At 40.2% G+C, this 24,343-nt stretch overlaps 1 protein-coding gene across 5 annotated transcripts in view; it reads left to right on the forward strand.

Annotated features, from left to right (window-relative positions):
- The window catches only part of LOC100701803 (fibroblast growth factor 14), a 72,529-nt gene that overhangs the window by 29,381 nt on the left and 18,805 nt on the right, over positions 1–24,343 (forward strand). For 4 of the 5 annotated variants that reach the window (XM_013268971.3, XM_005450080.4, XM_019352187.2 and 1 more), the window contains 2 exons: positions 7,072–7,182; positions 12,780–12,883. In XM_013268971.3, coding sequence (XP_013124425.2) covers positions 7,072–7,182; positions 12,780–12,883 — 215 coding nt within the window. Of the gene's footprint in view, positions 1–3,970; positions 3,992–7,071; positions 7,183–12,779; positions 12,884–24,343 lie in introns of those variants that run through there. The other variant, XM_025903197.1, reaches the window with a different exon arrangement.

Consider the following 24,343-nt stretch of genomic DNA (forward strand, 5'->3'; position numbering starts at 1 on the left):
AGTCTCTCTCTCTCTGTATCCTCCATCTCTCTTTCCCCTCTGTAGTGTGACACACGCGCGCACTGTCATGCCTTGTTGTGCCCTATGGTTCAGTAGTTTCCAGGTACATCCATTATTGAAGCAGCAGATTAGTCTGTCTAGCCTCTCTCTCTCTCTGCCTGTCTCTATGTGGACCTCTGCCTGGCTCTCTCATTTTCAGCTCATAATTGAAAGTGCCCTATCACCAAGATCACACTTTGCCTTAACACTAGCAAAATGTAAGACAAAAACCCCCAAAACAAAACAATGACAGCAACACATTAACCTTTCTTTCTTGTTTCCTCCCTATAGAGAAAGATGGAAACAGATTTGTTTATGTGGAGATAAAAAAAAAAACAAGAAAAGGGAAAAAAGTAAGGAAAATTTTCCACCATTCAGCTCTCAAGTCCCACTCAAATCCAAATTAACATCATTGTTACATCATGGGACGGGCTCTTTGCCACAAAGGGAAGTGATTACACGTAGAAGTGAATGTAGATTAATGAGAATGTTGTGATGGTGCGCTATAGAAAGCGTTCAATAGCAGAGACGATAAGTGCTGTTGTAATCAATTGATTGTGTGAGAAACCAGCAGGTGACGGCGTGCGGGAGGGGAGGGGAGAGGGAGGCAGGAAATGAGAGGAGGAGGTGGGGGGATGATATGGAGGGGTGGCAAACGTGAGTTGCGCTGATATGAATTTGTTGTCACTGGTTTGGTCTGGTGACTGATGGGAAAATTTGTGGGGGATTTGAGAGCCTGATTCCAGAGCTCGGTGGGAGTTGGAGGTGGTCTCACTTCTCCATTGTCCCCCACCCCCCACCCTTCTCTCGTCTCTCTCTCTCATCTTATTTTCCTGTGTTTCCTTCTCGTTTCCTTTCTCACCTTGCCACCTTTCATCCTTATCTCCTTTCTTTCCTAATCGTCTTTCCTTTCACCTCTCCTGTCCTCTTTTCTTAATTTTCTATTTTTTCCCACCTCATGCTGACATTTCTCCACCTTTCACCTCCATTTCCTCAGAAATTTCTTCCTCCCCTCTTCTTCACTTCCTTTCTTCTTCTCCTCTTCTTCATTCCTCCACCTCCTCCCCCACACCCTAATCTTTCCCACCTGCCTTAGATCTTTTTATCTGTTGTTCAAGCTTCACCTAGTCACTTCCTGTGCATTGTGGCCTCCTCCTATCCTTTCTCCTCATTCCTCCCCTTTTTTCCTTTTCTCTCTTTATCGTCTCCTCAGCGTACTGCTCCTCTTTCCATTCAAATCTCCTTCCTTGCTTTCATCCCTCAATTTCTTCTCTCTCAGTCTCTTTCTCCTCCTTTCTCCTTTTCCCCTTCTTCATTCTTCCTCACCTCCTTTAATCTCCTGCCCCTTGCCTCCCCACCCTCGCCACCTCGTCCTGCGTCCCTGCCTCCTTCTCCTTCTACCTTCCTTTTAGGTATTCCTGTCTTTCCACCCGTTGTTTTCCCTTGCCTCCCTCCATTTCTGTGTTCTCAGCTGTGAGAGCTGCTGGTGGAAGCTTGGCAACATCCATAGTGTCTGTGCTTCGTGTGTGTGTGTGTGTTAAAATGAGAAAGATTTGCCAACATCCCCTACTGTCTTCCAGAGGTTTTGTGAAGGAGACACATACACACCCAACTCACAGTGATCCGCAGCCTCCATTACTCAATAACTCGAACACACACGGTATATCTGCGTGCTTCTTACTGCTGAAAATGTGATATCTGACCAAAGCGCCTTCTCGTCCATAGTTATTCTTTGTTAGTTGTTATTATTAGTAATTAGACATCTGAGCAGAGAACTCATCACACTGGTGTGGGTGGATTTTAGTCAACAGTCTTTAAATCCTGCAGTGAAATCAGCTTCACTTAAGAGCTGCTGCCATCACTGGAGGATTTGATTGCCACACGACGGACACGATCATCCCAGCAAATGAAAAAACAAACAAAAATAAAACAATTGTTGCCAAAAAATAAAGAAATTGTGGTTTAAAAAAACATTCACCTGCTGTCATGCAGGATCAATGTTTCACTCTTAACGCACTCTCATTCTTGGCTTTGCGGCTAATTAGAGCAGATGCATTGCATACAAAATACATTTTTTTTCAATACATTTTTTAAACAAATATTTCCACGAATAAAATACTGAACATGACAATTTTTAAAAAAAAATTATAACATAAAGTTTAACAGCATGACTTACTGATTGAACCTGTCTGTAGCAGTGTGCTTTGATTTCTGTTCTGTGGTGACAGGCGGATGCTGGGCAGGTAAAGTCTTATTTTGAATCATAAATATCACAGCTGTCAGTTGGAATGATGTTTACATTAAAACATGGGACTCACAAGAGCACGAAACAAAAGAAAAGTGCAGCTGAAGCGAGGAATGTCTTGTGTATAGAGACGCAACACGTGTTTTGTCCATCATTTAAAAAAACGTTCAGTGTTTAAAATGATCATGAACTTTGAGTCCAGACATTGCAACAAATGGACCTTGGTTTCATTTTATCAGACAACACAAAAGAAATTACCGTCTACAGACAGGCGTTTTTATGATGAGCAACAAATTATGAATGGATTTCATCTTTAACCTCTCCTGAATCCAATAAGAAGCAAAGTTACTTCTCTTAAGGGAGATCATTAAATCTGTGCTTGCAATTAGTGATAACATACATGTGCGTGCAGAGATCTTTAATTTCTCATTAAATTTAGCTTCACTTAAAGAGATATAGTTGCTTTTTCTAGTTGTTTTTGTTTCTAGTCATAAAAAACAGATTTTTCTTTTAAACCTGTAAGTGTTTTACCCAGGACATAAAAACCTGACCTGGCATTTACTCAGGCCTTGCAGTAGGAATGTTTTCTCCAGGCTGACCTCTGATCACGTGCAGACCCTCTCCCAAGAGGCAGAGCCGAACTAAAAGACAACTGAGCTGCTTCCATGTTGCCACATGAACCTGAATCTGAACTGAGTTGCTCTCAGTAAAACGGATTTCCGCGGATCAGGTGCCAAATTGCCAATATTCTGCCACATTTTAAAGCCGGTGACTGATTGTCACCCACGGCAGCGAGGGGAAGCTCTGTGGCTCACTGTGTCGCCTCTGTTTGCCCAGATGCTACGTCTGTGAAGCTGCATGTCTGCACAGGGTGTTCCCGTGCTTTGCAGTCAATGCATAATAAGAAGCAGTATAGATAATCAATGAAGGACGGTGCTCTTGTCAAGGCTAGAAAAGCCTGTGAAGAAGTACCAGCACAGCGCAGCATTGAAGCGACGATGAAGATGTGGCTCAGACTTGGCATAAAATTTGATCAGGCTGTCTCATTATGACAAATTCAGGTTAAGGACTTGTATTATTTATATCTCTAGATTCATATAAATGCCCCCTTTTCAGCAGCGCGTGTTCCTCTAATCACTAATCACGTTGATGCAAATGAGGATGAAATTGGTGCACTCGGTTTCTGGACGTGAATTCTTCGCTCGGGTGCTTTTGTTTGGTGAGACGGTGTGTGTGTGTGTGCAAAGAAAAAGAGAGAAGGTCTTCAAGCGCCTCGCTTGTATGAGACACTTGTGTTGCAAACCATATTTTACGCCGCATGTAGACTCAGACTGGGGCGAATTAACAGACAATACGACATGTCAAATTAGCATGGCAGCCTGATTGGCTGACTGATTGAATCAGATCACATCATGGAGAAAATTTAGCTCTGTGTGTGCGTGTGCATGTGTGTGTGCGTGTGTGTGTGTGTGTGTGTGTGTGTGTGTGTGTGTATGTGTGTGCGGACTGGGGAATACCCTTTCACTGGAACAGTCTGGAATCACGAGACTGTTGCCATGGCAACCCAAGAATGGGAATTTCTCTAGTAACAGACAGGATGGAGGGGAGATACTGGGAATAGTGGGAATATCACCTCAACAACAGTGGGGACATGACTGTGGCAGCGGCTGCTTCATACGGTGGGAGAAGGAGTGAATGGACGAGCAGGTGACTCTTAGAGGGTTATTGATTTTTTTTGTGTGTGTCTTTTTTCATCTTTTATAGCAGCGAGTTATGCAAAGACCAACATTCACCACTTTTAAATACATGAGTGTATTGTTTTCACGCTAAACTCCTGAAGCGTGGCGTTCAGGTGAAGGCTTCTGTAAAAAAGACAACAAACACCAACACAGCTGAATTGGATCATTTTATGAAAAACTCAACAACAAAATTATCAGAAAAGATATTTGTTTATTTAGTGTTTTGACCATGAAAGACCATGAATGATGATTTTTATTTGGGGGGGGGGTCTTCCAGAGCACTTCTGTCACTTTTGTTTCACCATCTGTTCAGAACTTTATATTCTCTCGCCTGTAAATAAGACAAAGCTAAAGAGGAGCCTTGTTGCTGGTGCAGACTGTGGAACTGGAAACCGCTAGCTAGCACCTCTTTCTTGACGACATCACTTACGTCACAAAAGATGGCAGCTTTGACTGATGTCTCTCAGCCACAAAAAAAACACAAAACATTTCATGACTGTATGATCACCCGATCTTCCACGACGACCATCGCAGCTGACGACAAGCCTGAGCCGAGCATAATGAGTCAGTCCTACCATTCAGTGAACCTTCACGTGCAGCATGGAGGCTGGAAGAGCTCACTCCCATCAGGGTAGAACCGTTTCATCACAGGATAGAGGGGATCTCTCAGAACAACCTCGGATTGATTTGCTGTGACCTTTCAAGCGAAGGCAGTGGTTAATCAGACTTTTTCTGCCACACCTCAGTAACCCAAAAAACACACACACAGTGGGGGACACCCCACAGTCTGAGAAGCCACGTTAGCACGACTCATTTACCACCCTTCTGTAAAAAAGGAGATTCCTGCACTCTTCTCTGTAGATGCGAGATTAAGTTTAGACGTCACACATATTGTGATTTTTGCAGCCCAACTTGGAAATAAATTGTTCTGTTAAACAAATCGCCCGTCCTTGTAAATTCCCATCGGCGGAGTCACAACACCAGCCAGAAAACGTGTTCTTTTATTACATGCTGCCACTGAAATCCACCTGCTGCAGTATATCCATATCAGACAGGGTTTTTTTTAAAGCCTACCGAGAGACAGATGCATCAAGGCAAAGCCCGACTGAAAGGTCTCATCTGTGCCTCCAGGTTTAGCTCTAATGCAAAAATACATTTCACACTCTGTTTTATTAATGCATTTTAGTTGATGGCACACCATGGGGGGAAAAAGATGAGGATGAGAGACAATAAATTCAATTTAGCAGCTGTCTGAGAATACGCGTCACACGAACAAGGATAGATTGAAATGTGACTGATTTCAGCGTGTCTGAAGCAGGCGGTGTGCTCCCTGAGTTTAGATTCAAATGTTGAGAGTTATATGGGATCATAAAGCAAAACGAAATACCCAAACCGTCAGCTGGAAACATGTTTACTTAAATGCACGATTTTTTTTTTTTTTTACAAGAGAGAGGCAAGAATAAAATGGATTTCCACTGAGGAGCGTTTGAAAGTATCTATTATATTATTTAGAAATCTTTAGTATAAAATGCGATCGATCCTTCCCTTGTGATTTAATAGCCGTCTTTATATTCTAACTAAGATTTTATTACAGACGCCACCGCATATCGTGCTTGGTTGTGTGCTGTGAATTTTTGCAGTTCAAGTGCTGGTTACAAGCGTCATGGCTCCTCTTCCCTCCTTCTCCCCTGCTGCACAAGATGGATTCTACGCAAAGATGGAAAACACCCCTCTCCCTCTCTGTCTCCCTCTCTCACACACACATGGTCCTCATTAACTGGGTCACTCGCAGCTTTTTTTTCCTTCTCTATGCATTAGGGTATACCTCCACAGAGTCCCTCTCTGTCTCTCACATACATGTTCAAAGGGGATTCCCACCCCCTTTTATAGCTGCGAAGTCACGATGTGTGTTATGCAGGGAGAATGGGCGTGGTCACGTGTGTGCGTGTGTGTACGTGTGTCTGTATGTTTGTGAGATGTCATTTTAGATAATCAGCTTCTGCAACCATTGTGTGTGTGTTTGTGTGGATGAGTGTTGTGCAGAGGGAGAGATGATAGAGAAAATAACTGTTAGTACCTGTCGAAGAAGCGCCTAAATGCCTAGACCCAGTCGGAGTTTCGTCCGATTGTCAGTCTCTCTCTGTCCATCTGTGACTCTCTCGATCTCGATCTTTGTCTAGTGAATCAGTCTGTTGTCTGTCTCTCAGCTGCTTTCCATGTCCTTTGTCATTTCGTGCGTTTCCTCCCTCTCCTTCAGGCCCGCTGTCACTTTTGTCATTTTGTCTCGTTTTAGTTGTTCCTTGTACGAATACAGGATGCACAGAGCCAAACGGCGAGAGGCAAATGCAGCTTCTGCTTAATTGTAGCCACATGAAATAGCCGAGAGCACAGCCTTCTGTTTGCTACATTAGATGTGCTTTTTAATTATTGCAGAGGTTTCAAAATCTGCGACGGTTATTAAGTATTTACGTACGATGTAGTCGAATCTGAGCTTTAAAATATTATGGATATTATGGGCGGGGGGAAAGTGCTTGAGATAAAGAGAAATCATTAGAGCAGACAGAATAGCACCTGTATACAAAGATGTTGGTAAATCATGACAGAGCACAGTAGACACAAAGCTATTTAAGGCTGCACGTTACCATCAAAGGTTCAGAAATAATTTATCAATGTTATTCAAGTGGAACAATGACCACGAAGGACGGATTAGTCCAAGAATCCTGTAATGGATTGGATGTGCTTGACTAGTCTCTCCACAGGAAATCCCTCAGGATGCAGGAGGCTTCATGTGGTCACATTGTCCTTCTTTTTAAACTGTACTGTGCCACAAATGTGTCCTCAGAGATGTGCGCAGGATGTGAGTTCAGAGGAGGAATTTTCTACATAAGTCAGCGTTGAAACGGACACTAATCACCACTTGGTTTTGTCTCGTGTTGCTTAACGATATGCACGGGTCCTTACAATGTGCGGCATGCTCTGATTTGAAGATCAGCTTGTTTTTTCAACTCTTCCTCTCTCTGTCTTTTGTCTGTGTTTTGTGGCGTGTAGAACCACAGCTGAAGGGCATAGTGACCAGGTTGTTCTGCAGGCAGGGCTTCTATCTCCAGATGGGCCAGGATGGAAGTCTGGACGGGACCAAAGACGACAGCACCAACTCCTGTTAGTAGACACGTTACACACCCACACTCACGCACACATACACACATATGTGACATCATAAACAATCATGTGTATATAAGGAATAAAACATCTGGAGATATTCAGTCATAGTCAAAAGAAAGCACACTCTCTTTCAAGTCTAAGGTTTTATTCATAAGGACATAATGAAAAATCATCTGTTCCTCAGAAGGTCTTAAAACTATATAAATACAATATATAATATAATATGGCAACAAAAATAATTAAGTAAAATAATTAAGTGTGCCTTTACTGCTTCCATAGGAATTAAGAAGGTCAGTATCAGACAGGTGCTGCTAATCAAATGCACTTGGTTAACTGATCATCAGCAAGTGTGAGCACCTCTATAAAAGCAGAAGTTCGGGAAGTTTGCTGGTCTGATGCATTCGGGTGTGTGTTTATACAATACCAAGGAAGAGAAGCAACTGTTGCAGTCTGGGTAGGGTTATAAGGTCATTTCCAAACAATTTGAAGTTCATCATTCTACAGTGAGAGCAGGTTGTTCAGTAACCTAGAAAACATTCAGCATAGCCGACAGTCTTCCCAAGATTGGATGTCCTGGCAAATCCACCCCAAGGTCAGAGCATGCAATGCTCAGAGAAACTGCAAAAATCCCAAGAGCTACATCTCAGAGTCTACGAGTCTACGCCTTAGTTAGTGTGTTAAATGTTAAAGCTCATGACAGCACAATGAGAAAAAGACTGAACATGTATGGATTGTTTGGTAGTGTTGCAGGTGAAAGCCTGTTCTCCCTAAAAAGAACATGGAAAGCATGGATTAGGTTTGCAAGATTACATCTGAACAAACCACAAGACTTCTGGAACAATGTGCTTTGGACAGACCAGACCAAAGTGAAGCTGTTTGGTCATGATGCACAGCACCACGTTTGGGGAAAACCAAATGCAGCACAAACACCTCATATAAACCGTCAAGCACGGTGGTAGCGTACTGATAATTTGGGCTTGTTTTGCAACCACAGGATTTGGGTGCCTTACAGTCATTTAGTTGACCATGAACTTCTCTGTATGCCAGATTATTCTAGAGTCAAATGTGAGGCCATCTGTCCTACAGCTAAAGCCCCAAATTGGATGATGCAAAAGGACAATGGTCACAAGCACAGCAGCAAATCTACAACAGAAAAGAATCAAGGTTGACTTGATTATAAAGCTGTGGTGGGATCTTAACAGAGCTTTTCATAAACAAATGCCTGCAAACCTCAAAGAACTGAAGCAATGTTGTAAAGAAGAGCGGACCAAAGGTCACACAGGAAATGATTACGATTAAGTTGCTACTAAAGGTAGCTAGCTACTGAGTGGGTGTACTTTCCACACATTACTTCTGCATTTTGGCTTTTGTTAAATGAATAATAACAGGTATGTCATGTGTTGTTGTTCATCTGAGACTGTTTTCAAATCATTTTAAGACTTGTTAAAGAACATATGTGTTTTTTTTATTATGTCCTGATATATAAAACCTTAAAGTTAACAGAGGGTGTATTTTCCTTTTACCACGACTGTACAAACAACCCAAATGTGTATTTCTGTTGTGGAAATCGGTGTCAAAGGTGGACAAGGCTTTTTCACAGTCCGCTAACAACAATATGTTACGAAGTTTGTTGCAGTTTTTATTCTACAGATTAATAGCAGGATGTGGAATGATATTTTTTTGCAAGACGTCTATAGGAAACTGCTTTAACGTAATGGCCAGATTGCCAAATTTAGTATTTTATTTGCTTTCCTACAACATCTGCTCATGGCAACTAAAACTACAGATGTGTTTATTTTTTCAGAATTTACATTATCTGGAAAAAGAGCTTCCTTTAAACTTTAGGTGGCACGTGAATTATCGTGAATGCCACACATGCCTCAATGCATGAAAAAGCATGAATTTATTTATGTAAAACCTAATTAATCATCAAAAACACACATTAATTAAAAGTATCTCATGCATGTGCTGCTGCATAAACAATACAAGTAAATTGGAATTAGACTGAATACACATTCAGTGACATCCTCTCTGAGTTTTTCAGGCTATCCATGAACTGCAGACATTTACATGATAAATAGTTTCTCGTTCGTGATTGAAATAGCATTGTTAACACAATGATTAAACATGTATTAAGATACGTAAGAAAAGCTCTCAGTTCATGTATGTTCCCTTATGTTTCTTGGTGGCAAAACACCTTTTTTAACATTTAAGCATCATTTGGGTCGTATAGAGGTCAGAGCCATTGCTAATAATTGGCCTCCTGGACAGACAGTTGCACACTCTTGACAGATGCATGTACGCAAGGCACATCAACCAGTATCTACAGTAAATAAGAGAGAAATGAGAGAAGCGTTTCAAACCAAATATATTTCATAGCAGTGTAAAAACTACTGACACTGTTTCTCTAGGCTGCCTGGGTATTTAGAGATGACGTGTCAATCTCTCCACCCTCATCTAATATGAAGGTTGGGGCACGTGTTTTTTTCCCACTGTTAAAGAGGAGAGTCCAGTGGGAAAGAGAGAAAAAAGATAAGATAGGCATTCATAAATATTTCACAGTAGTTATAAGTGGTTAAATAGAAGTTCCTCAGTTTGTGGGGGAATTAGTAACATGCTCTTCAGCTTTACTGTTCAGTCACAGTGATCTGACCTGAACAGTTTTTAACTGGTGGCAATGAGTGAAGCTGCAGTCATGAAAGAAGCAATGAGACATTAACAGAGTGTTTATCATTGCTCCATTTGGGGCATTTGACATTTTCTTAGAGCTGACCAAATGTTCTGCGACAAGTGGCTGCTCTTAGAGTTTATTTTATTTGTTTTTTAAGGCTCACTTTTTCTGACCCTCTTTGCCCAACCCAGCCCCCCCGGGGGAGGAGCAGCAGGTGGACAGCTTATTGACTGATGTAGCTTTGTTGTAATATTCTGATGTACTGGGCTTAGAGAAAATCAAATGCTAATCAGTAATCACTGCGGCGTGCCACTCACTCATTGGCCGAGCCGCCTGAGCTCTGCGGTCCGCCTGTTGCGGTAGTGTTCTACTTATTTACTATTATTATTTTTTTTATTTATTTTGCCAAATGTCCTCACATCTACATTAATTACTTTATTTTTTAACATTTCTACCACAACGAGTCTGCAGTAAGTAGATGAGACAAAGCTTGTTGCCAAGCTCCAATTTATTTATTTATTTTTTTTCCATTTGACTGGTCAGTAACATTTCCAGCAGCATTTAAAGGGACAGCTGTCAGCACCTCTGATCAGCTGGTCTCATGTCTTCATGTTAATGAAGGCTGTGCAGCACGATGGTGGTTGACTAACTGTGATATCTATCGAGTCTGATTGCTCGCAGGTGTGCTTGGGCATATTTCCACTGTAAATGTTGGTTGAGAAATCAACAACCATTTCTAAGCAACCTTGATTAATGAGGGCTCTGATCAGGTGTAATCAGCCTTTGATTACAAAGAAAAGAGCACATCCACTGTTGCGACCTTCATTTTAGGTCATGGTTGTTTTTTTATGTTTTTACGCGATAATGTGTGCACTCGTTTCCTTTCTAAAGGCTTCAGCTGTCGAAAAAAATAATCCAAATGTTAATCAGCAAGTATCTATACCTAAGGGTAAATACAGTATATGGTTGATGGATGCATATCACATCAATAGGTGTTCATTGCCTGACAGTCGTAAAAAGCTTTCAGCAGTTGACAGTGAACTGTGTGGATTATCCGGAGTATCTGGGACATTGTCGTAGGAAAGACACACTTGCTGTTGGAGGCAGAAATCTCAGAGGCGGATGTTTCGAAGCCGGGCCTCAAACTCGCAACATGAAACGATGACATCTTTAAGCTCGAGCCGTGGGACGCGGCAGCTAATCAAAAGAGGAGTCACAAACGCCCGAGACAATTATACCGGCAGCGATAGAGGAAAGCATCCGCACAATAAGACAATAATGTAAAGTCTAGATCCGGATTCACAGAATGCAACGGAGAATGAAAAACCTAATAAAATGCTTTTTTTTATCAGCTGGAGAGGTTCAGGTAGGTGAGAGGAGGCGAGGGAATGGACAACAGACTTCAAACTCTCATGAAACTTAGACATGTACAATAGTATAGGTGAATAAAATCAAGGGTAGACATCATGAGTTAAAAAAAATGTTGTGGATGTTAGGTTACAGCTAATCTAACACACAATTAGTTTACGCTGACCTGAGGAACCAAAGCTGTTAATTACATTGAAAATTTGCACCCGAATATTCTCCTCTGTGGACACAAAGAAAGAAAGGTTCACCTTAAATCTTGCTTGATGCTGTTAGTGTGTTGGTGCTGTCAGCACGCAGATCACACGAGTTAAATGTGGCACCACTTTAGCCGACCTCAGTGAGAGACAGAAGAATTTTAACAACCTTGAAAGGTCATAACTGCCGACGGGCGTGATCATTTTCATCTTTTCACATCCGAGGATCTAGATTAAAAAACTATATCAGAATGGAAATCGTGAGCATATTATCGGTGATTTTTCACGCCCTGCCTTTGTCTTTGCGGGTTTATTTTAAAATTGAAAGATTTGCTGCTTGTGATTGTTTAACTGAAGTGACACTCAAGGCCTGATTGGGTTATTTGCTCCGTTTTTGCATCAATTTAATTTTAATCCTGATTCTCTCGCATGCAGAATCCATTACTGTCTTACTGATGTTTGTAAAGCAGTTTTGGTAAAATTGAAGTCACTGTCATAGAGCTAAGAACATAATTAGAAAGCACAGTGAGATTGGAGAGCCACAAAAATGTTATTTCTTCTTCTTGTAAACTGCCTAAATGAATTCCTTAGTTGACCCCTCAAAAAGTAAATAATGTCATCTACTGATATTCTGGTTTAAATTTATGTGTATTTGTTGAGTTATAATTCTAGATTATTTATCTATTATTCAGTTTAAGAAAAGAAAACAAGATAAAAGATGCTACGTGATTGCAGGAAGTGAACAAAACCACCGGTGATGCTAGCCCCCCGGGCTACATGGGTGCGACCAGCCGTCTGTTTCTTTACCGTCACTGACTGCCATTCTTCAAATAACACTGACCTGATGGAGCTGAGAGGTGGACTGTGCCTCTGGAAAAAATGAGAAGTGGCTCATATTAAAATGTCACAGAGTCCTTGGTTAAGATATCCTTATGTCCTCCACCTGATCTTTATTTTTCTGGTGTTCAGATTCAGATTGAACAAACCTTTTTTACTCTCCTGCTTCTAAGAAGACTTTGGTCACAAAGTCTTTTATATGTTAAGCCGAACAATGGATGATTTTTTTGCTACACAAATAATATTTCTCATCCAGTCATATTAAATATCTTAATAGACACCTATGAGCACTGGGATAGAAGAAAAGAAATCCATCACTTCTCTGAATGCATCTCTCTTCTGTAAAATTCAGAATTTAAAAGCCCTGCAAGCAGCCCCACGAGACCGTGGAGGCTGCTTCACCCTTCACCAGCTGACCAAACCAACTGAGCAGTTCTGGGAGCACTGCATTTCAACAAGAGACACACAACAAGTGTGCAGGAAGCGCAAACACATGAACTGAGTTTGTCTCCTTTTGTCTTCAGCTCTGTTTAACTTAATTCCTGTGGGTCTGAGAGTCGTGGCCATCCAATCAGTTAAGACCGGTCTCTACATCGCAATGAACGGAGAGGGTCACCTTTACTCCTCGGTGAGTGCACGCACACACACAGACACACACACACACAGACACACACACACAAACACAACAAGAAATGCTTTGTTTCAGCTTCTTTGATGCGTGCGGCACAGCACAGGGAGCTTTAACCGAATACAACCAGCATTACGGCGCTTTCCTGTTTTTTGTGCATTGGGGAGCAATGCTCAGGAGAAAGTGTTTAGCTTACTTGTGGATCTGAATTTATCAATGACAACTTCTTGTGTGATTTTAATTATTGAGAACTGGACATGTTATTGCTTTGAAAAAAGTCAGAAGGCTTTGCTTTGTCTGCAAAGGGAAACTGAGCTGAGAGATTAGTTTGTTAAATTTAGCTCTGATTAAAGTGGTAAATTTCTTTGCTCAAAACTGTTCAAAAATAGTTTGGGAATTAAGCAGAGATAGTTTTTAAGGTGTTATTTCATTATTTATTCAAACTTCATATATTTATTTTACATTTGAATAATAAAATGTTAAAGAAATTGTCACGTTCACCTTAATTGTTTAATTTGGTGGAGAAAAAAATCAGTTTAAAAAGATAACAAGTTAATATTACAGGGTTTTTTCCTCTTGGCAATTAAAGCTACTAACTGGGGCTTTAAAAGAGCCGGATATGAACTAAATGAATCACTGTCCGGCTAATGTGACAGATATTTTAAACATATATCATCACCTTCCACACTGACGTTGTATTGTGTGGAAGAAACATGAGGGGATTTTTTTGTACAGCCCTGCTTAGTTACCAGGTGTAGGGACTGTTTGGACTGTATCCAGGGACCTTGGTCTTAATGTGGAGTTTTGGGCTCGAAGGACACATGAGCTTATGCCGTGGTTAGGCGTCCGTTATCCATCTGTCTGTGTCACAAGAATCACAACGCCTCCTAGAGTTTCAAAATTTTATCAGTCGTGCACACAGTGATCAACAATGCGTCTTGACTCAAATTGTGCTCAAGGTCAAGGACAAGTTTGTCATTTTACAGGCACTTTTCCATTTTCACAAGATTCGCTTTTCCTCCTAGAGTATTAGTTATATTTTACTTTCACACAACAATCATCTCATGGGTCCTCACCCAAACTGAGGTCAAGCTCAAGGTCATATTTGCTGTTTTATCTTCTGTTTTAACAGCATAACTTTCTTGCGCACTACTTACAGTTTCACCAAATTCTCACTCTTAATGTACTGAACAATAGTCAGTTGAAATCATTTAGCAAAGATTCTTAGTGTCTATGAATTCTGCATGCACATAAGTACAAAGAATGAGCTTCATGAAAATACAAAAAAATGTGATAGCTTTAAATATCACTTTGCACATGTGTTGAATCCCACATATCCTGTTAGATGGTGATGAGCATGATCTTATTGGTCATGATTGTGGAGGGAGTGGTCTTATTGGAGGGCCTCCCTATTACCATAACCTAACATCTGTATTGGGACCAGTGCTCTGAAATGTGTTAAAACACTTTCCTTTGTCCTGAATTTGAGTGTTTGTAAGCCCCGTTGACTTATTAAAGGATTTTTGATTCTCATTAGCTTGTGCAGTACTTTTCACTTCCGTTCTGCACTTCACACATTACAAAAACCTGTGAATTGTGATGGATCGTGAGCTGTGTGAGCCACTACGTCACAGATCCTCTGGTTTCTGCTCTGTGTGACGGTACACTGATTAAAAATCAGATGCAAAGATCACTAACCCAGCATGCATTGGGGAACTTTACTGAAATCTGGCTTTAAAATATGAAAAAAAACCCAAAAAAAACCCCACTGTTGTGAGCTGCAGCTGATTAATTCTTAAAATCAATTAAAAAATAAACTGGAATTGAGAGACGAATACTGAGTCAGAGCCAGCGGTGCATAATAGCACAAAAAGCTTTTTTCATGTCAGAAGATATTGTGAAAGACTCATTTTTTAGGTTTTGTGGGACAGAAGATTGGAGACAGTTTCATTAGATAGAAAGAGAGAGAGATGAAAAGAGAGATAAATTGCTTTGAATAGATGCCAGTGAAGCATATTAGCCTGATTACAGACAAGTATGCGTTCAGTCGGTCTTTTATTATTTGATAATCGTTAGATTCTGCGTCCTTTCCAGAAGCATCTCCTTCCTGAACATAAAAAATTCAGACAATGAAAAAAAAAAAGAAAGAAAAATCTGAAAACCTTGTCGAATAATTGAAATAAGAAAGAGACATGGAGAACAATAAGAAAGACATGACAGGGAGACGGCAGAGGAGGTGAAGAGCAAGTGGAGCGGAGCAGGATGGAGGGGAAGTGAGGTAGAAGAGTGGCGGCGTGAAGATGTTTGAGCAGAATATGAATTATTTCCATGCTGACTCTTCAGAGAAAGTTCAACCTCTTCCACTGACGTCCCCTCTTGTGACATCACCCCTGCTTCCTCCCCTTCATTTCTTTTTTTGGTTGGAGATGACAGGAGCTGAGGAGGAGGGGAAAGGAGGTGACGGGAGAAGGAGAGAGGTAAGGAGAGGTGATGGAGAAAGAGAGAGAGAGAGAGGGAGGGAGGGAGGAGATGGGGGAATAGAAATGGATGGCAGCGGAGAGGAGAGGCAGAAACAAGAGAGATGAAAGGAGGGAAATGAAAGGGAGAGGTGAGAGGAAAAAGGGTGAGGCCAGTACATAACAGAAAAAAAAATGAAAGGAGGAGAGGGGAGAAGAAAGAATAGACTTGGATGTGAGGCAGAAGAAAAGAAAGTGGAGAGAAAGTAGGGCAAGGACAATGAGGAAAAGATCAAGAGGAGGGAGGAAAAGGGCTGCAGACAGAAAAAAGAGAGGGAAGGTGACACAGATGTGGACAGAAGAGGTGAAAATGAAGAGCAAGTAAAAGGACGAGACAGTCAAGGAAAAATGGGAAAGGAACGAGAGTAAAAGTCGCAAAAAATGACAGAAGGAGGTGGAGAGAGGAGATGAATGCAAGAAATACAAGAGAAAATAGAAATATGTGATGTAAATGTGAGGAAACGACATTGATTAAATAAGAAAGAAATCTGGAAATGAAGGAGAAAAGGGTAAAACAGAGGAAAAGACTGAAGGGAGGGGACTGCAGACAAAATGAAATGAGGTAAAATGTTGTGGAGCTAGACGTGCAAAACACAAATGAAAAATGTATAGAGAAAAAGGGAGAGGATGGAGAGGGAGGAGGCAAAATGTTTAGGCAGAAGGGGGAAAAGGACGAGAGGAAAAAGTTGTTAAAAAAAAAAAAGGAGCAAAAACAAGCCTGTAGACAAAGGGGGTAATCGGGAAGAGAAAGAACGGAGATCTGTGCTGCTCTGCTGGGCTTCCTCAGCCTGTCGCTGAAAGTCACAGATGCATGAGGGCTTCCTGTAAATAATTGAAGAGGGGGAGTCCCCCCCTACATACACACACTCACACTCAGCATAAATCCCCTCTAAAGCTGCATAGAGGGAAAGTGAGCATGTTTGATCATTTTCCAGCTCTGTGACTGATGTGCAGACAGCTACAAGATAACAAATATATAAATTATAAACGGCAGGATGGGTTTATTGTGATGTCAGCACTGCTTGATGTTTAATTGGTTGCTGCAAAGGTCCTGGCTGTTGGAGTGCCTCGCACTGGTAGTAAGAACCAACCTGTAGAAATACTCATTAAATGTTACGAGGGTGCCATCACAGTTCGTTTTATCCTGCTCTGGACATGAGCAGCGACGTTTAGCTTTATGTATTTAGTAATTGGTTGGTTTAGGTTCGCACTAACCAAAGAGCTTTATTTTGGACACAGTTTGGTTTATCTTTCATCCGTCTTGGCTAGATAGAAATCAGACTCCAGTGCCTGCAACTTCAAGAAGACATGGTGCACTTGTTAGCAGTCTGTTCTGTAACGACTTGAAGATAGACCAGCAGTCCAAAGCATTTTGCACTTGGAAGGACTTTTACATTACAGCGTGTTTGCTAGCAGGTGTCAAGACATTATCTTGTAGCCGCAGTTGTGTGAAAATGTAAGCAACCCTTTCAAACAGTGCCTGCAGATAAAGGTGATATATTTCAAGAACACCACAAGGAAAATCAGCTTTTTCTACCAGTATATTGATTAAAGTTTTTTTAAGACAGATACCAATACTTGGTGATTTTAAATTCTGATATATCGGCCGATATTTTCTTTCCAACGCACAAAACATAAACAGATTTCCCAAACATCTGTTATGTGTACTTTTCTATGAATCCTTATTGAGAATATTATCAATATAATATTAATCTATTGTCACAACTTGTGGGTTACCCCCTTACTCTCTGACCAACTCTGCTCAGGTCAGTCGGTTGTTTTTGTCACAGTGATGGGGAAGCCGACAAATTATGCAACTTCCACACTCATGACATGGTTGAAGGGTGTTTCTCCCTGCTCTTTGTTACTTTTTACACTTTAATTTATCATCTGCTATAAATGCCAATACTGATATACCGGCAAATACTGATATTGGCAAATAGCTAATATCAGCGGGGCCAATATATTGGTTGACCTCTAATATCGACATATGGAGAATTTAAGTACATCTTTGACATAAGACTTATGTGCTTCCCTAAATTCCTTTTTTTCCAAGGATGCCTTCTTGTTTCTTCCATATAAAGCCTGTATTAAATACTCCACAACAATTTAATGTTTAACTATGAGCTATTCAGTAACCATCCAGTTTTTTTAGACATTTCTTAGTAGACTTGTTGATGCTCTTAAGGTCGTTATCTTGTTACAAGGACCACCTCTAGTTCAACTTAAGTTTTTAGACGGATGGCCGCACATTACCTCTTTAATATGATAGAAAGTCCACAGCTTAGGTAATGGCTGGGATCTGGTCAGGCCATAATAAAGCAAAGCAAAAGTGAAGTGTAACATTTCCACTACCACGCTTGACAAGTGGTATAAGAGTCTTCTCTTAACAAAGCTGTCTTTGGTCTCTGCCAAACATGAGTATCGTTACTGTGAACACAGCAAATAATGTGCCCAGTGCAAAAGATCTTTGATGTTTGTAGGGTTGTCAAAAAAGAAAGATCGTCAGATACTAACTGATACTAAAAACTGTCGCTTTAGATCAGGGGTGTCGAACTCCAGGCCTCGAGGGCCGGTGTCCTGCAGGTTTTAGATCTCACCCTGTTTAGACTCACCTGAATCAAATGATTAGTTTCTGGAGAACTTCAAGACATGTTGAGGAGGTAATTTAGCCATTTAAATCAGCTGTGTTGGATCAAGGACACATCTAAAACCTGCAGGACACCGGCCCTCGAGACCTGGAGTTCCATACCTGTGCTTTAGATACTTACCAGCAAACAGAACTGATACCAACAGAGCCGTCTTCGCTTCTTCCAGTCAACACAACCTCATAGAGCAGTGCTGCAGACAGGCACACCTGACCTCACTAACAGCTGAACACAAACACGAACAGCTAACTTTTTTAATGTTATTAGGTGACATTCACAACACTAAACAACACTTTACGAGGAATTCAAAGAGGTCAGTAAATCTCCTATTTCAATGACATTGAAGTATTAAACTGTTATCACAAACATCAGCCTGTCAGGCACACGTGTTAACATTAGCTATTTCACTATAAGCAATTATTCCACAATCACATCGGCCATCTGTTAAGGTATCATTAAGATAACAGCAGTGGCTAATAATAAAACAGTAATGTTAATGTTGAAGCTAGGTAGCAAACATTATCATTGAACTTTTAACTGTATTTTCCTATCGATAAAGACCCACACCACCCACTGCCATCCGTACTACAGCACAGTACAAGGACATTTTCTGTAATTTAATGAAAAGGTTATATACTAAATTCATAATTACATAACAGTCTGAGCAATGATCTACCAGAACGTTGTCTGTAACACACATTTAATCATATAGTTTCACTGGACTGGCCCACTTATCATCAAAGTGGACTGAATGTAAAAATGAGGTTGTCATCCCTGCTCTAGACTTTTGCATAGTTTTTTTTTTCTTTTTAGAAAATGTTAGGCTACGTTCACACTGCAGGCGAAAGCGCATCAAATCCGATTTTTTTGACCCCATGCGACCCATATCCGATCATGGTATGACAGTGTGAACGGCACAAATCCGATATTTTCAAATCCGATCTGGGTCACTTTCGTATGTGGTACTGAATCCGATACGTATCCGATGTTTTAGAAAGCGACTGCTGTTTGAACGGTCATGTCGCATTAAATCCGTCTTTTACGTCACTGACACAAGACAGACGCCAATTATCAGCGCCGGAGAAGCGCCCGAGAAGACATCGCGAACGCTTCCTGGCCATCCAGTGAAACTGTTGGGAAGACAACGTGAACATTTTATTTGTACTGTATAATCTGCAGATTCTGACAGAAATCTGCAACTATCCTTTGAAGCACCGCTCCTCTAAAACAGCAATAAGGATCATTATTAGGTTATTTACATTATTATGTAAATAACAAAATAACTTAAAGCAAAAATTGGGAAACGTAAAGTCCGAAGTCTTTATATTAAAGGCCATCAGTCAAACAATACTGTTTGCTCTGGGTCTAAACAGAGCGCGTTGTGTGTGACGTCTTCTTTTGCGCATGCGGGCCGCTTTGAGCGTTCACACTAGAGCGCGTTTGTTGTCGCATTTTATTTGTAGTGTGAACAAGCAGACAAAAAAATCAGATTTGATCAAAAAATCGGAATTGAGCGTTAAGACCTGCAGTGTCAACGTAGCCTTAGTTTTGCTTACCTACCATTTTGCCATCTCTATTCTGATTGTAGAATTTAAATAAATTGAATAGAAAATAGATTTCATTTGATTTGATTGATGCGCGCCAAGAGGCCTAACAGTTCTTAGATCTTTCCAGTGGTGACACATCAGTAGCACGCAGAACACCAGACCCCAGATGAAACAGGCTCCAGATGACGGTCATTAAGGAGGATCTAATCACTGGCACCTAATATAAAACTCCTGATTCCGATTTTGTAAATCTGAAGGTTACGTAAATATAACCTTTTACATGATTTCATGTGACAGAATGCCAAAAAAATAAAATATTTGCTTGTCTAAATAGCTTGAAAAAGCCACAGTTTCTACAGGATGTGTTTCTTTTTGAGTATATTTAAAGATTTCTAGTCTCTTATCCGATATAGTTTAAATAACATTTATTTTGTGACCCATTAAGCATCAGTGTGTGTGTGCAGTGTGATGGACTAAACTAAACAGGAGTCCAGTTCAGGTTCCTGCAGATGGAAAAATAATTCCATCGATCTCGACTTTCATATTCGGAATTAAAAGTGCCAGAACGATTCACACGACTTCACAGCCTACATTATGCATTCAAATCCCTGAATAAATGTGTCTCATTTGTCACTGAAAACAAGGAAAAGGACATTTTTGAAGAAATGTGAAGTAATGTAATCAATTTTAACACATTTTCTTCTGACATGTCATCACTCACAGTTCTCAATTGTAAATGAAACTGAATTTTCTTCTCCAAATCTCAAAAAATATGAGATGTAAAATGTAATAATGTGCATTTCAGGGTTGCGTGGGTTTTTTTACTCTTTAAATGTCAGAAAAGACAAAAAAAAGGAAACATTTCTTTTTCCCAAATTGCTTTCAGTATCCAAGCTGTGTATGTAGATTACATCATCCTCAGAAATTGACATTATTCCTGGTATAGTGCATTTTCTTTGCAGCTTCTTCCTGGATGTATGCTGCTCTGCTCTTGGTGTGTTTTTTATCCTCTTATTGCAAATTGTTAATGATATGCTGCAAACTTAGTTATACATGGTAGCTCTTATTAATCCCAGATAACCAGCATCTGGCGGCTGTGTGGTTGTGCACGTATGTGTGTGGGTTTGGGAGTGCGTGCGCTCAGCTAACAGATGGCACAGTGTGCAATGAGCTGCTATGTGATAATTATGGAGCATGCTGGGGGAAGTGGAAAAAAAGTGCTGATGAGTTTGGGACTGTGTGTGTTTGCGTGTGAATGAGGACGAGAGTGGTAAAAGAGTGCGTCCCTGCGCAGAAGGGTGAATATTCCACGCATCGGTATGTTGTGTGTGCGCGGACGTATCAGGGGTGTTGGGTAGGTGTAGGTGTGAAGATGTCGGCTGAGAGGTGAAAGAGGAAATTGAGTTTTTGCCTTGTTTTTTCTTTTTTTTTCTTTTTTTTGCAAAATCATTGCACATTTCCTGCATCACACCGCTATTACCGCCACACTGTGTTCTTCTACCGCTGCTGTATATGGATGAGAAAAAAGACAGGCAATATTACATTAGGGACAGCTTTGAACGTTATTTCCTGTTGATAATACCTGTTGTGACACACAGCAAACAAAACAGAAACATTTTTCAAAGGTGAATATTTTCATACATTTTACCAACAGGCCTGTAAGGACGTTTTGTAGACATGGTAAGTTGATGACTTTAAATACATTTGCCAGCCATTTTATTAGTTACACCTTGATAGGGCCAGGTTGAACCCCCTTTTTATCTTCAAGCTGCCTTAATTCTTTGTTGCATATATTCAACAATGTCCTGGAAACATTCCTCTGAAATTTTGCTCCATGTTGCCATGACACGATCACACGTTGCTGGAGATTTGTCAACCTGATCCCAAATGTGCTCTGTTGGATTGATCTGGTGACTGTGGAGACGATTTGAGTACACCGAACTCATCGTCAGAGTGGAAAAAGTTTTTCTAAGGTTTTTTGGTGCAATTTTGGTTAGCTCTTGTGAATTGTACCTTCAATCTCCTGTTCTTAGCTGACAAGATTGATACCCAGTGTGGTCTTCCGCTGCTGTACCCATGTCTAAAGCAGTCTGGCCATTTTCCTCTGACCTCTGGCACCTCTTCTCAATTCTGATGGTCGGTTTGAACTTAAACAGAATCTCTTAACCACGCCTACAAGCCTAAATGCACCGTGTTGTTGCCATGTGATTGGATGATTAGGTATTTGCATTAACAAACAGATGTATTTAATAAAGGGCCTCTGTATGCTAGGTTTGTGTAGGTGTTGGCATTAGGTGTGTGTATCTTGACAACTGTCCCTGAAAGCTCCTTTTTTCTCCTTTTTTTTCAATCTGTATTTTGCTGACTGTCCACCATCAAAGATTAGAAATGCAAATGTAGTCCTTCATGCAGTGAAGTCTCAGTGAATCGACCTTAGAGCCCTGGTCTGCTTGTTTGGGAGTCCCCTGTGAGCTTACACACCATCTTGTTGCTACTCTTCCAGCTTTGACTTTATACACCCCTCTTATTTTTTCAGTCACCTTTCTGTTCAGGTATCACTAGGTGATAGAAACATATTGGCGTACCAATATATAAATTACCTTAAAAGAAAAGGACAATGGTATTTAATAGAGATGGACCGATCCGATATTACGTATCGGTATCGGTCCGATACTGACCTAAATTACTGGATCGGATATCGGCGAGAAATAAAAAATGTAATCCGATCCATTAAATATCAAAAAAGCACCTCACAAAACTTGCGACACGGCGTAACTCGGCTCATAACCGTAGCACGTCGGAGCAGTATGCCTCACGTGATAGAGCGGCTGCGTGTATTTGTAGCCTCGCTACCAAACCAGCATTTCATCTCCGAGGAAGTTATCCCAGAGAGAAGTAAAGCAAGTGTGTAAGTTCATCTCTGAATGTTTGTAAAGCGTACCCACGTTAAGCTTAACAACCGATATATGGAGCGACTGCCTCTCTCTCTCCCTCCCCTTCCTGCCGCTACTTCAATCGTGAAACTGCTTAATGATCAGCTGATCGGCTTTTCTGTCGTGAGTCCGTCTCTCTTCTTTGTTTTTGGCCCACTTTGCACCAGAAAGAGGAAACCAGCAGCTGAACAACAGCAGCACGTTTAAACTTGATAAGCTGTTGTTAGAATTTATTTAATATTACTTTCTACACCAGGATCCTTTTCTACGTAGCTGACGGCTGGTAACTGTGCAGGGGCGGATCTAGCAAAGTTTAGCCAGGGGGGCCGATAGGGCGTGAACAGGGAAAAGGGGGCACAAAGACATACTTTTCTTTCTTATTCTCATTTAAAATGTCTAGCTTTTAATAAATAATTATCTGAATCTTACACCCAAAGTTTTAATCTGATGTAAAATGTATAGAAGTCCATTACTGTATATAGTAACTGTTAAGTCTAATATACCCTAGTAAGCTATAGTACTTTTTCCTTTGGGAAGGTACCATCTGTGAATTCTGCAATTCTGTTGAAGAAAGATGTTGAATCTATTTAATTATTCTTGAAAAATAATTTATTTTTGTGCATTTTTTTTCACCCTGCATCAAATTAAAGTTGATTACATCGATTAAGCATCATGAGGTGGAGGGTGGGGGGTGGTTCCCTATTTTTTTTTGCTGGGAGTTTGCAACCCTATTAGTTAGGTTGCTTAATATTTCTGCTAAGTACTCTTTAAAATACCAGAATAGGGAGGATGGAGTAGGTTTAAGTTTATTAGATTGATCAGTGTTGCTGAACTATGAAATATTTCGGGCGCAGTGTATTTTTTGCATGCAGGTATAACAGAATAGCTTTAGTGTTGTTGTTTATTTAAACTTGAGGATGAACTTATACAAAATGCAGCAAGATATTAAAAAAAACCAGTTTTATTGATTAAAAAACACACTATATCGGATTCATATCGGTATCGGCAGATATTAAAATTTATGATATCGGTATCGGACATAAAAAAGTGGTATCGTGCCATCTCTAGTATTTAATAAACCTGTTTTAAAAAAATAGATGATTAGGAGCATTTTTAAACAAAAACACAGAAACAAAATACTGAAACTAGCCTAATATAACTTAAATAATAATAAAATACTTATATAAATTAGTAAATTAAATAAGGGGCTAGTAAGGTAGAAATTGTACAAAAGAGAAAGCATAATTAAATAGAAAATACAAAAAGGTCAACTAAAATAAAAGAGCTCAGTGAATAAAAATGTAAATGTAATACATTAAGGTGGACTGGTTTTGGGACAGGCCATTTGTTTGGCTTTGAATAATATCAGTTTGCAAGTATAAAAGCCATTAATGCCCCAATAAAATCATTCACTTTTTACAACAGAGGCATTCTGCTATTATATACACAAACATTGTAATATGTGATACACTTTTCTCAGATCCATATCACACGATATTCAGTATACATACTAATTCTACACATTATATACTATAGCTAATGGTCATCATACACAGCAGTTCATGACAAGTTTATTATAGTTAAAACTAAAACTCAATGTGAGAAAGCATTTTAGTTTACCAAAATAAAAATGAACTGAAACTGAAAAATTTGTCATCACACCTTTCCTGATGAGGCCTTAACGGACACGTTTATTAGTCATGAAACATTAAAAGTTATGTTTTTATTGCAGTAACTGTATTGATTTTCCTTTATCTTACCTCTGTGATATACCCTCCACACAGTAAAAGAGACTAAAACAATATATTGAAACAAA

Source organism: Oreochromis niloticus, linkage group LG23 (assembly GCF_001858045.2).
Source record: "Oreochromis niloticus isolate F11D_XX linkage group LG23, O_niloticus_UMD_NMBU, whole genome shotgun sequence".
NCBI lineage: Eukaryota > Metazoa > Chordata > Actinopteri > Cichliformes > Cichlidae > Oreochromis > Oreochromis niloticus.